The sequence below is a fragment of the Lampetra fluviatilis genome, chromosome 21 (assembly GCF_964198595.1).
Source record: "Lampetra fluviatilis chromosome 21, kcLamFluv1.1, whole genome shotgun sequence".
In the NCBI taxonomy this organism is placed as follows: domain Eukaryota; kingdom Metazoa; phylum Chordata; class Hyperoartia; order Petromyzontiformes; family Petromyzontidae; genus Lampetra; species Lampetra fluviatilis.
Genome location: NC_136295.1, coordinates 1,273,162 through 1,285,792, shown reverse-complemented (window position 1 = coordinate 1,285,792; position 12,631 = coordinate 1,273,162). Strand labels below are relative to the sequence as shown.

The following is a 12,631-nucleotide window of genomic DNA, read 5'->3' as shown; positions in this document are numbered from 1 at the left end:
GGGAGAGTTTCAGGCCTAGGTCTCGGTTTTTGTAGGGTCATGCCAAGTGTTTGCAGTAGGGGGCGATGTTGCTACACGGACGGACGGACGGACACATTAATCTATTGGTGGTCTGGTCCACTTCGTTCCTACCAGTAACAGGACCCTGCGGGGTGGGCTGGTAGGAATAATACTTAGTACCGGTACAGGGATATCGACCGGGCTGGGTGGGGAGGGGCTGGGTGGGGAGGGGCTGGGTGGGGAGGGGCTGGTCACCCCGTGGTGTCCTTATAAAACTCAACGTTTAACCTACTCACGCCGGCTTGTGCCCGCCCTCACAGTCGGGCATATTTGCGGAATACACCACGCCGCCGTTGACCCTGGCCATTGACCGAGCAACCCAACGTTCCTACCAGCTCCCTCCGCAGGAATGTGTTCTATGTGCCACTCAGTCCGTATTTAGCCGCCTATTCTGTTGTTCCACTCGGTCGACTGAACGGGTTTAAGGCAGTGACTGGAGAAAATGTGTTGCCCGTAGTGTGCAAAAAACTCATCTTGCTGTGATTTGCTTACTAATGTAAAAGCGGGGGTGCTGCATCATTGTTTTTAATTATAATATCACTCAAATATTGGTGGGGGGAGAGGGCGGGGGGGGGGGGGGCAGGGCTGGGTGGCGCGTCTTACTTCTCGGTGGTTTTTGTGTGCAGATAATAAATCGCAACAAAATTGAAGCAGAGAAGTGCACCGCCTCCTACACCAGTTGACAGCCCCCCCCCCCAACACCCCCCAACACCCCCCCTCAACACCACCCCTCACCACCCCCCCCACCACCCCCCCACCACCACCCAACCCCACCACCACCACCCCACCACCCCCCACCACCACCTTCTGCACTAGGCCTCGCGAAGCCTCCCGCACTAGGCCTCGCGAAGCCTGCCGCACTAGGCCTCGCGAAGCCTTCTCTGCAGTAGACTTAGCGAAGCCTTCTGCACTAGGCCTCGCGAAGCCTCTGCAGTAGGCCTCGCGAAGCCTTCTCTGCAGTAGGCCTCGCGATGCCTTCTCTGCAGTAGGCCTCGCGATGCCTTCTCTGCAGTAGGCCTCGCGATGCCTTCTCTGCAGTAGGCCTCGTGAAGCCTGCCGCACTAGGCCTCGCGAAGCCTGCCGCACTAGGCCTCGCAAAGCCTTCTCTGCAGTAGACCTAGCGAAGCCTTCCCTGCAGTAGGCCTCGCGAAGCCTTCTCTGCAGTAGGCCTCGCGAAGCCTTCCCTGCAGTAGGCCTCACGAAGCCTTCTCTGCAGTAGGCCTCGCGAAGCCTTCTCTGCAGTAGGCCTCGCGATGCCTTCTCTGCAGTAGGCCTCGCGAAGCCTGCCGCACAAGGCCTCGCGAAGCCTTCTCTGCAGTAGGCCTCGCGAAGCCTTCTTTGCAGTAGGCCTCGCGATGCCTTTTCCGCAGTAGGCCTCGCAAAGCCTGCCGCACTAGGCCTCGCGAAGCCTGCCGCACTAGGCCTCGCGCCGTGCTTTTCGTGCACAAATAAGGCGATTAAATGTATCTCGTCTCTGTGTTAATAAATGTATCTGTGTTAAAAAAAACGTGCTGCGTTTCAGTAAAGTAAATTTGAAGCGAAGTTTAAAGTTTCGCCGTGAGGCGCCGGAAGCGACGGCCATCTTGTTTAGTTCACAGATCGCAGGGGGAGCGGGCGGCCATCTTGTCGGACAGGGTCATGCCAAGTGTTTGCAGTAGGGGGCGATGTTGATACACGGACGTACGGACGGACGGACACATAAATCTATTGGTGGTCTGGTCCACTTCGTTCCTACCAGTATTAATGATAGAATATAGTATTGTCATCAGTATGACATACCTATACCAAGTTTGCAGTCGATACGACATTGGGAATACGGCTGAAATTGAGTTACAAGATTTTAGGATATGACAACACACAGAGTAAGTTAAATAAAAGCGTGTAAAATGTTTAAAAATATTTGTAACTGATAATGACCGTGAGCGGGAATCAAACTCCGGTCGCTAGGTTCATAGCGTAGCACACCAAACCAATGCACCACCACTCCCCACAGACACAACCACCGCTCACCACGAAGTGGCAGTGGCATCATCATGGCGCTTGTGCCAGGCTAGGTGCATTTTGAGGCGATGTGAGGTGTCGAAGGCTCGCTTGTATGTCATGGGACAGACCATTTACCAACTATGCTGTGCCAACTTGCTTTGTTTTAGCCAGCCGGTGCTCTGCTCATTGTTGTGTCGTTCCTCTATCCTCCATTGTTGTTGAAGGGCGACTATCTTCACCTGCCCAGTAGCTTCCTTCACGAGCCTCCTCCATAGAGGCCGATCTTGAAACTGTTGGTACTAGTCTTCAGCAAGTCCACTCAGCTCCACATCCTCCTGTACCGCATGAGTCCATCTCTTTTCCAGTCTGTGTCGTGCTCGTTTAGGCCCCTCTATCTGGCCAAACAGAAGCTGCTTGGGCATGCGGTGGCTGGGCATTGGGGCTATATGACCCAGCCAATGTAGCCTTGCCCACCACAGATCACTGTTGTCAGTCTTAATTTTTAGAACTTTCGTGACTGCAGGAATTATTATTTGTTTCTTTCGGTTAAGTCACGTCTAAAGATAAAATAATAAATTAAATTAAATAATAGAATACGACGTTTCGATTGCAACACAAGCAATCATCATCAGGTATAATGAAATAGCGACATAAAATCTAACCAGAAAACTATAGACAGACATATTAGCAGACAGATATCACCAAGATACATAGAGAGAGCAACACAGGTAACAGAGAGAGGTGGTCGTCTCTGTGGGGTGGCCTTAAATAGACAGAGGAGGGCGGACGCAGAGAGAGGGAGGGGGGTTAGAGAAAAAAAATAGCATATCAATGAGTGGACAACAAAACGTGGTGCTGCAAGTGCGATGACACGGCAAGCAAGCCTGAAATTCAGGAGAAGGACACACTAAAATTAAATAACCTAGTAAAATATCGAAATGTAATGTAATACAACACAGAGGGTCGGTCAACACACAATTAACACATAGCCTGGTTGATTACGTATTTCAAAGATTGCTAAGTTAGAATTTAAGTGTGAACATTCCAAAGAAAGGACACAGGCAGAGAGAGCAAGTAGTCAGAGAGAGAGAAAAAAGAAGATAAGTTTAAAACTTCCCCGTAGAAGTGGTTCAATCTTAATTTTTAGAACTTTCGTGACTGCAGGAATTATTATTTGTTTCTTTCGGTTAAGTCACGTCTAAAGATAAAATAATAAATTAAATTAAATAATAGAATACGACGTTTCGATTGCAACACAAGCAATCATCATCAGGTATAATGAAATAACGACATAAAATCTAACCAGAAAACTATAGACAGACATATTAGCAGACAGATATCACCAAGATACATAGAGAGAGCAACACAGGTAACAGAGAGAGGTGGTCGTCTCTGTGGGGTGGCCTTAAATAGACAGAGGAGGGCGGACGCAGAGAGAGGGAGGGGGGTTAGAGAAAAAAAATAGCATATCAATGAGTGGACAACAAAACGTGGTGCTGCAAGTGCGATGACACGGCAAGCAAGCCTGAAATTCAGGAGAAGGACACACTAAAATTAAATAACCTAGTAAAATATCGAAATGTAATGTAATACAACACAGAGGGTCGGTCAACACACAATTAACACATAGCCTGGTTGATTACGTATTTCAAAGATTGCTAAGTTAGAATTTAAGTGTGAACATTCCAAAGAAAGGACACAGGCAGAGAGAGCAAGTAGTCAGAGAGAGAGAAAAAAGAAGATAAGTTTAAAACTTCCCCGTAGAAGTGGTTCAATCTTAATTTTTAGAACTTTCGTGACTGCAGGAATTATTATTTGTTTCTTTCGGTTAAGTCACGTCTAAAGATAAAATAATAAATTAAATTAAATAATAGAATACGACGTTTCGATTGCAACACAAGCAATCATCATCAGGTATAATGAAATAACGACATAAAATCTAACCAGAAAACTATAGACAGACATATTAGCAGACAGATATCACCAAGATACATAGAGAGAGCAACACAGGTAACAGAGAGAGGTGGTCGTCTCTGTGGGGTGGCCTTAAATAGACAGAGGAGGGCGGACGCAGAGAGAGGGAGGGGGGTTAGAGAAAAAATTAGCATATCAATGAGTGGACAACAAAACGTGGTGCTGCAAGTGCGATGACACGGCAAGCAAGCCTGAAATTCAGGAGAAGGAAACACTAAAATTAAATAACCTAGTAAAATATCGAAATGTAATGTAATACAACACAGAGGGTCGGTCAACACACAATTAACGCATAGCCTGGTTGATTACGTATTTCAAAAATTGCTAAGTTAGAATTTAAGTGTGAACATTCCAAAGAAAGGACACAGGCAGAGAGAGCAAGTAGTCAGAGAGAGAGAAAAAAGAAGATAAGTTTAAAACTTCCCCGTAGAAGTGGTTCAATCTTAATTTTTAGAACTTTCGTGACTGCAGGAATTATTATTTGTTTCTTTCGGTTAAGTCACGTCTAAAGATAAAATAATAAATTAAATAAAAGAATACGACGTTTCGATTGCAACACAAGCAATCATCATCAGGTATAATGAAATAACGACATAAAATCTAACCAGAAAACTATAGACAGACATATTAGCAGACAGATATCACCAAGATACATAGAGAGAGCAACACAGGTAACAGAGAGAGGTGGTCGTCTCTGTGGGGTGGCCTTAAATAGACAGAGGAGGGCGGACGCAGAGAGAGGGAGGGGGGTTAGAGAAAAAATTAGCATATCAATGAGTGGACAACAAAACGTGGTGCTGCAAGTGCGATGACACGGCAAGCAAGCCTGAAATTCAGGAGAAGGAAACACTACAATTAAATAACCTAGTAAAATATCGAAATGTAATGTAATACAACACAGAGGGTCGGTCAACACACAATTAACGCATAGCCTGGTTGATTACGTATTTCAAAAATTGCTAAGTTAGAATAATAATTCCTGCAGTCACGAAAGTTCTAAAAATTAAGATTGAACCACTTCTACGGGGAAGTTTTAAACTTATCTTCTTTTTTCTCTCTCTCTGACTACTTGCTCTCTCTGCCTGTGTCCTTTCTTTGGAATGTTCACACTTAAATTCTAACTTAGCAATCTTTGAAATACGTAATCAACCAGGCTATGCGTTAATTGTGTGTTGACCGACCCTCTGTGTTGTATTACATTACATTTCGATATTTTACTAGGTTATTTAATTTTAGTGTGTCCTTCTCCTGAATTTCAGGCTTGCTTGCCGTGTCATCGCACTTGCAGCACCACGTTTTGTTGTCCACTCATTGATATGCTAATTTTTTCTCTAACCCCCCTCCCTCTCTCTGCGTCCGCCCTCCTCTGTCTATTTAAGGCCACCCCACAGAGACGACCACCTCTCTCTGTTACCTGTGTTGCTCTCTCTATGTATCTTGGTGATATCTGTCTGCTAATATGTCTGTCTATAGTTTTCTGGTTAGATTTTATGTCGCTATTTCATTATACCTGATGATGATTGCTTGTGTTGCAATCGAAACGTCGTATTCTATTATTTAATTTAATTTATTATTTTATCTTTAGACACTGTTGTCAGCTTCATTCCTCCACTGTCCGTTGTTACTGGAGGGCATCTGTCTCCAACTGCAGTAGAACCTCCAACTCCTTCTCAGAGTACTTGTTCTCAGATTACATAAAATGGTTTACCAATAGGGAGCCATGCCTCGATTGCATCCAGGCATCAATCAGCCTAATATTGCATCTATACCAGATGGAAATTCCTCTGGTACAACCAAAAATGGGGACCATTTATCACATAGGGCAATGTGCACACAAACACCACTCTCCCTCAGCAGCTTGCTTGAGAAATCACCTCTACCCAGCACTTTACCTGGTTTCAAGCTCCGGATTGCCCTACGCACATCCTCAACACATGGCACATCAGACAACTACTCACAGGGAGTGGGTACTTCCTCCAATATTTGAGGCACCCACACTCAACAACTATCTACTAATTTTATTTTACCATGTAAGGCCCACTGAGCTATATAGCTATTTTTCAGAAGCGACTCGGCCATAAACAATAGCGCAACGAAGTGGCTTATCATATGCGAATTTACAGCAGCCAAATGCTCGAAACGCATATTTTTAAATGTGGAGGGAAAAACCGGAGGACCCGGAAAAATATCCACGTGACCATAGGGAGACATGCAAACTCCAAATATACAGGTGTCAGGGTCTGGATCGAACCCACGACCTCCTGCATATCAAGTGAGAGAGTTAACATCTCGCCACTGCAGTGTCCCATGACATAACTACAGTACTGTACTGTACATATACCGCAATTGTGATCATTTGGACTGTACACTGCACACACTAACATAAGTTTGAGTTTATTTGATTTGTTACACGGATGGTCCCAATTTGCCAGTTGCACGACTGTTTTACAAGGGGAATCCGTGGTGCGTGAGCACAGCAGCAGCAACAACAACAGATACATCAATATTGCAGAGAATAAGAAGAGGATCCTTAAGGAGTACCATTCACTGTAGAGTACCATGTACTGTAGAGTTCAACAAAGTTGCTTATCATGTTGAAATTTATAGCAGCTAAATATAGACGGAAACACCAGAGGACCCGGAGAAAATCCACACGGTCACGGGGAGAGAGACATGCAAACTCCAAATATCCGGGCGTCAGGTACGGGATCGAACCCACAAACTCCTGCATTCCAGACGAGCTAAGTTAACATCTCGCCACAACACGCACTCACACACCACTGTGCACATATTGCAATGCTGCACCTCAATGTCGTAGGTGGGGTTGTACTCATTGTAGCCTGAGTAGAGGTCCTCCTCTTCCTCCTCGGGCACCAGCATGATGTGCTCACCTCGCATTCCCGCCATACCTGAGCTGGAACATGCAATTCAAAGTTCACGTTATTTACCAATTCTTTGTAATTCATATTCTTGCGTATGGCAATACGTGCGGGAGCTAAATGCCAATGCCGAGGTCTGCTCGCCGCAAGAGGGCTTCAGCGGAGACTTTGTGTAGTTTTGCCCATTCCCCCCATTGAAGGGGTCCAGACACCCCAATGGTTTACTCTACGGTCTGCAGTTTGGATGTCATGGCCACAATCGTACGACTGTGGTTCGTCTTTAATTTTACACGCACGAAGACGTGCGCATCGGCCTGATGATGTTCTGAAGGCACCAGCGTCTTCAAGGAATGGCAAAGCCAGGAGGCGTAATGTTTGGGTATTTATTACACTTTCCACTGGGTTCGCTGGCATTCTTCTATTTCAAATTGATATTAAGCACATGTATATGGTCAGTTTCGTGGATATCCGCTGTTATCATTCCATCTTAACAAGTTAAATAAGCTGACAATGCATCTCCTTTACCTATCTGTCCCCTCCACGTAACAAAAGTAAGAGTGGAATAGCGACACTTCACATCAACCACAAGATCTTCTGCGCATGCAAAATTTCGGCAGCATCGATTCGGTGAGTCGATGTAACCTGTCGTGGTATTAATAAGGAATCATTCTAAAACGTTCAGATTGGACACAGCAAGTCTTACTACCCGGATGCACGTTACGTCTCCAATGTACTTGGAGATTGGATCGGCTTGAAGCGCCACAGTGTGGATACGAAGATACATCTTAATTGTAAGATAGGTCATTAGCTTACGAGAAAAACAGAATACAGTCCAGACAGATGTGACAATCTACATGGATGTAGCCTGAACCGCCACCTGGAATTCTCACGCATAACCACTCCCGAACTCTACAACATCTCACTCAGACACGTTCTCTCTCGCTGTCGGTCTCACGCTCTCCCTCTCTGCTCTCACGCATTATCTCTCACTCTCTCCCACTCTCCCCGTCTCACGCTTCCCCTCTCACTTAATTTTTCTCCCTCTCTCTCACACACTATCTCTCTCTCCCCGTCTCACGCACTCTCTCTCACGCTCTCCGTCTCTCTCTCACGCTCTCGCTGTCTCACGCCGTGCCTCTCACGCTCTCTCCGTCTCTCTCTCCCCGTGTCTCACGCTCCCCGTCTCTCTCTCACGCTCTCTCTGCTCTCACGCCGTGCCTCTCACGCTCTCTCCGTCTCTCTCTCCCCGTGTCTCACGCTCCCCGTCTCTCTCTCACGCTCTCTCTGCTCTCACGCCGTGCCTCTCACGCTCTCTCCGTCTCTCTCTCCCCGTGTCTCACGCTCCCCGTCTCTCTCTCACGCTCTCTCTGCTCTCACGCCGTGCCTCTCACGCTCTCTCCGTCTCTCTCTCCCCGTGTCTCACGCTCCCCGTCTCTTTCTCACGCTCTCTCTGCTCTCACGCCGTGCCTCTCACGCTCTCTCCGTCTCTCTCTCCCCGTGTCTCACGCTCCCCGTCTCTCTCTCACGCTCTCTCTGCTCTCACGCCGTGCCTCTCACGCTCTCTCCGTCTCTCTCTCCCCGTGTCTCACGCTCCCCGTCTCTCTCTCACGCTCTCTCTGCTCTCACGCCGTGCCTCTCACGCTCTCTCCGTCTCTCTCTCCCCGTGTCTCACGCTCCCCGTCTCTCTCTCACGCTCTCTCTGCTCTCACGCCGTGCCTCTCACGCTCTCTCCGTCTCTCTCTCCCCGTGTCTCACGCTCCCCGTCTCTCTCTCACGCTCTCTCTGCTCTCACGCCGTGCCTCTCACGCTCTCTCCGTCTCTCTCTCCCCGTGTCTCACGCTCCCCGTCTCTCTCTCACGCTCTCTCTGCTCTCACGCCGTGCCTCTCACGCTCTCTCCGTGTCTCACGCTCCCTCTCACTCCCCGTGTCTCTCCCCGCGTCTCTCGCTCTCGAGCCTCTCACCGCGCCGCGTTCACCTCGCCCAGGCCCCGCGCTCCCGGCGTGCCCCGCGCGCGCGTCGCGTCGCCATGGGGACGGGGCCCGCAATGGGGGCCGTGAAGCGCCCTCGCCAGATCAGAGGTTTTTACCTCCACGTCTGAGGATTTGACTTTCAGATCAGAGGTTTTACCTCCACGTCTGCGGCTTTTACTTTCAGATCAGAGGTTTTACCTCCACATCCGAGGTTTTTACCTCCAAGTCAAATGATGCACAAGCATCCACTGCTAACATTAACAGTACAATAATAAAACGAGTGGAAGATGAGCCATCACTGAAAATAATTTATTACCAGTGCATTCGAGAAGATGGAATTGTAAACGAAACGTTTAAATTATCTGTAAATCTGTAGACACGCGTTTTATGATAATATATCAGATACATCATATCGTCTGAAAATTACTAAATACAATGTACAAATCAGAGTTTTACTATTTACAATTCTCAAAATAATTACCCGGCCTTGCAGTTCAACTTTAAAAGAAAATTTTAAAACATTACATAGAACCCATGCTATATTGGCGTACATGCTTGTGTGGCACGGACATCCTATTATCTTTCATATGCTCGTCACCGAGGCAGTTCGGGTTGTGAGAGTTTTGTCAGCGAAACTCAAGAGCACCTCAACACCGCCTGGCAGTGTTGGCTCGCCACGTGGCTTGTAATGCAGCACTGTGGAGGCGGCTCCCTTCCCGTGGGTATCGAGGTGCAAGCACCCTGGCTCGCCAGCAAGATGCAGCACAGCAACGTGCACACCGATATCATCTGCACATTGTATGCATTTATGCTGAACTTCTTTCGCACCCTACGTAGCCAACCGTGCTCGTCAGAGGTGTATGGAAATAGGGTGTTGCCCCTTCACATGTGCGGGATTTCTCCAAATGCTCCATATTGCTGCCACATGTATAATGAACACCACATATTGGCTGAAAATTATCTTAATAGAAAAGTGCAGAGCAATTGTTGGTGCCGGCTCACCGCCTGGCAGCCTTCCCAGCTTGTCTGTTTTGTACGTTGTCATTAATACTACCTCGTAGCACCGTTTCAAGTAATGGCTCTTATTGAGCAGATTGCAAGGGAAACGTGAGCATTGTGAATTAATTTTGTTTTAAACACGAGAGCAATTTTAAACCGCTGATATATTAACAGACCCGTCATTCTGCTAAATAGTGGCACAATCATAGCTGAAAGAGCTCCACGCATCACATCCCTATCAATGATCGATTACAATAAGGCTAACTGCAATAACAGTCAAAATCAGTCCCACACATTTTAGCGGGTGCGATTAAAAACGTCACATTCAACAGATTTATAATTCCAATAGTTTTCACATTTTATAGAAAACTGTCAGCAATTATCCAAAACGTATTCAACACCTTGTAAAGCACAGTTTCAAAACTACAACTAGAAATGTTCTGCTTTCCCCTCTGCGCTCATAAAAAGCCAAGAGCAGCCAAGAGATTTTTCAAAATTGATTATTGGATTTGGGACTGTGTGATGATCTGGCCAAGTTTCTACCACAGCACCCTCCGCCACCTGACACAGCCTAAGGACTTGTCACGTGGTGGTCAAGCGATAGACGACATGCCAACGATGAGTTGGAAGAACATTTCTCAAAACCAAATTAATCAATTAGATCCGACGTTGATCATTACGTGGCCTACGTGTCAGGATATTTTTGTTATCCGGCAGTGTTAATACGTATGTACGCTGAACTTCTTTCGCACCGTACGTAGCCAAACGTGCTAATCAGAGGTGCGGGGAAAGGAAAACAACACTAAACACAAAAAGTGGCTCTAAAGAAATTAGTTCTCAATTTAGAATGTGATGGCTGTCGTAACGGGTGCTTTGCCTTGTGTGCCAACACCGCCGTCAATGCAACCGCTCGAGTGTGTAGCATCGTCGGTTAAGCGAGGGTGACTCTTTGGAGAGGGGAACGGGTCCTGTCGCCTTCACTGTTCTCTTGGCAGCCTCTGATGTTTTTGTATCTGCAATGAGAAGTGGCTCTAAAGAAATTAGTTCTCAATTTAGAATGTGATGGCTGTCGTAACGGGTGCTTTGCCTTGTGTGCCAACACCGCCGTCAATGCAACCGCTCGAGTGTGTAGCATCGTCGGTTAAGCGAGGGTGACTCTTTGGAGAGGGGAACGGGTCCTGTCGCCTTCACTGTTCTCTTGGCAGCCTCTGATGTTTTTGTATCTGCAATGAGAAGAGAAGGCACCCCGTGAGAATGAGGTCGCACGAGTGTCACAATAGACTCCAAACAAGTCACAATCAGAATATTTGTTTATCCTGGAATCCGATGAGCTATCAAGCTCTTCTTCACAGATGTACAGTAGGGGCGGGTCAGAAAGTTACAACAACACAAAAACCATCACACGCAACGGAGTGCACCACCACACACACCGAAATACACCACAGTGCGTGCTGGCACACGATCAAATCAAAGCCAAATGACTTCCTGCTGCTCAAATGAGCAATAAGGCAGTGCTCGTCTCCAATTTACTGCCATAAGCCAGTGGTGTACATTCTACATTCCTATGGCGGGGGCGAGTTTATCCGTAGAACAGCCACTGTTGCCTTCCCTAAAATATGGAGCTTATACTGGTAGGAACGAAGTGGACCAGCCACCAATAGATTATATCGTCCGTCCGTTTGTCCGTCCGTGTAGCAACATCGCCCCCTACTGCAAACACTTGGTATGACCCTACAAAAACCGAGACCTAGGCCTGAAACTCTCCCTTCGTATCGTACCCCCGCGTGTGTGAAAGGGAGTTAATGTTTAACAATGTTACATTCCCTGATGTTTTTAAATAGAAACATTTACATTTAAAGCTTTTACATAAATAATTAAAACATTTATATTAACAATTAACTCACGGCGGCCTAAGGCCTACAGCTAGGCCTAAAGCCTAGACCTAGGCCTCAAGCTCTCCCTTCGTATAGTTCCCCCGTGTGTGTGAAAGGGAGTTAATGTTTAACAATGTTACATTCCCTGATGTTTTTTAATAGCAACATTCACATTTAAAGCTTTTACGTAAATAATTAAAACATTTATATTAACAATTAACTCACGGTGGCCTAAGGCCTACAGCTAGGCCTAAAGCCTAGACCTAGGCCTCAAGCTCTCCCTTCGTATAGTTCCCCCGTGTGTGTGAAAGGGAGTTAATGTTTAACAATGTTACATTCCCTGATGTTTTTTAATAGCAACATTCACATTTAAAGCTTTTACGTAAATAATTAAAACATTTATATTAACAATTAACTCACGGCGGCCTAAGGCCTACAGCTAGGCCTAAAGCCTAGACCTAGGCCTCAAGCTCTCCCTTCGTATAGTTCCCCCGTGTGTGTGAAAGGGAGTTAATGTTTAACAATGTTACATTCCCTGATGTTTTTTAATAGCGACATTTAAATTTAAAGCTTTTACATTAAAACAACTCCCTACCCCCCCTCGTCGGCGGCTCTCCAGCCGAGCCAGGCCTGGGAATCTCTCCCCTGCTCGGGGTGTATTGGGCGGGGCTACAGCGGCAGGGGGTGGGGCTACGCGGGGCTGGGCGGGGCAACGGCGGCAGGGGGCGTGGGCACGAGGTGGAGGGCGGGGCTACGCGGGGTTGGGGCGGGGTTACGGCGGTAAGGGGCGGGGCAACGAGCTGGGGGCGGGGACACCGAGATGGGGCGGGGCCACGGGTGGCCGGGGCGGGGTTACGCGGGGTGGAGGGCGGGGCCACGGGGCATCCACTT

At 47.3% G+C, this 12,631-nt stretch overlaps 2 protein-coding genes across 4 annotated transcripts in view; both read right to left on the bottom strand.

Annotated features, from left to right (window-relative positions):
• Positions 1 to 8,928, bottom strand: part of IFT88 (intraflagellar transport 88) — a 106,392-nt gene extending 97,464 nt beyond the window's left edge. Inside the window, exons 1-2 of one of the 3 annotated variants that reach the window (XM_078865835.1) lie at positions 8,859 to 8,928; positions 6,823 to 6,931 (exon numbers count right to left, since the gene is read on the bottom strand). In XM_078865835.1, coding sequence (XP_078721961.1) covers positions 6,823 to 6,924 — 102 coding nt within the window. In that variant the 5' untranslated portion in view covers positions 6,925 to 6,931; positions 8,859 to 8,928. Of the gene's footprint in view, positions 1 to 6,822; positions 6,932 to 7,020; positions 7,026 to 8,778 lie in introns of those variants that run through there. The other 2 variants (XM_078865836.1, XM_078865837.1) reach the window with 2 other exon arrangements.
• A 246-nt stretch (positions 8,929 to 9,174) lies between these two features.
• Positions 9,175 to 12,631, bottom strand: part of PEX1 (peroxisomal biogenesis factor 1) — a 54,802-nt gene continuing 51,345 nt past the window's right edge. Inside the window, exon 24 of the mRNA XM_078865834.1 lies at positions 9,175 to 11,089. Coding sequence (XP_078721960.1) covers positions 11,008 to 11,089 — 82 coding nt within the window. The 3' untranslated portion in view covers positions 9,175 to 11,007. The remainder of the gene's footprint in view (positions 11,090 to 12,631) is intronic.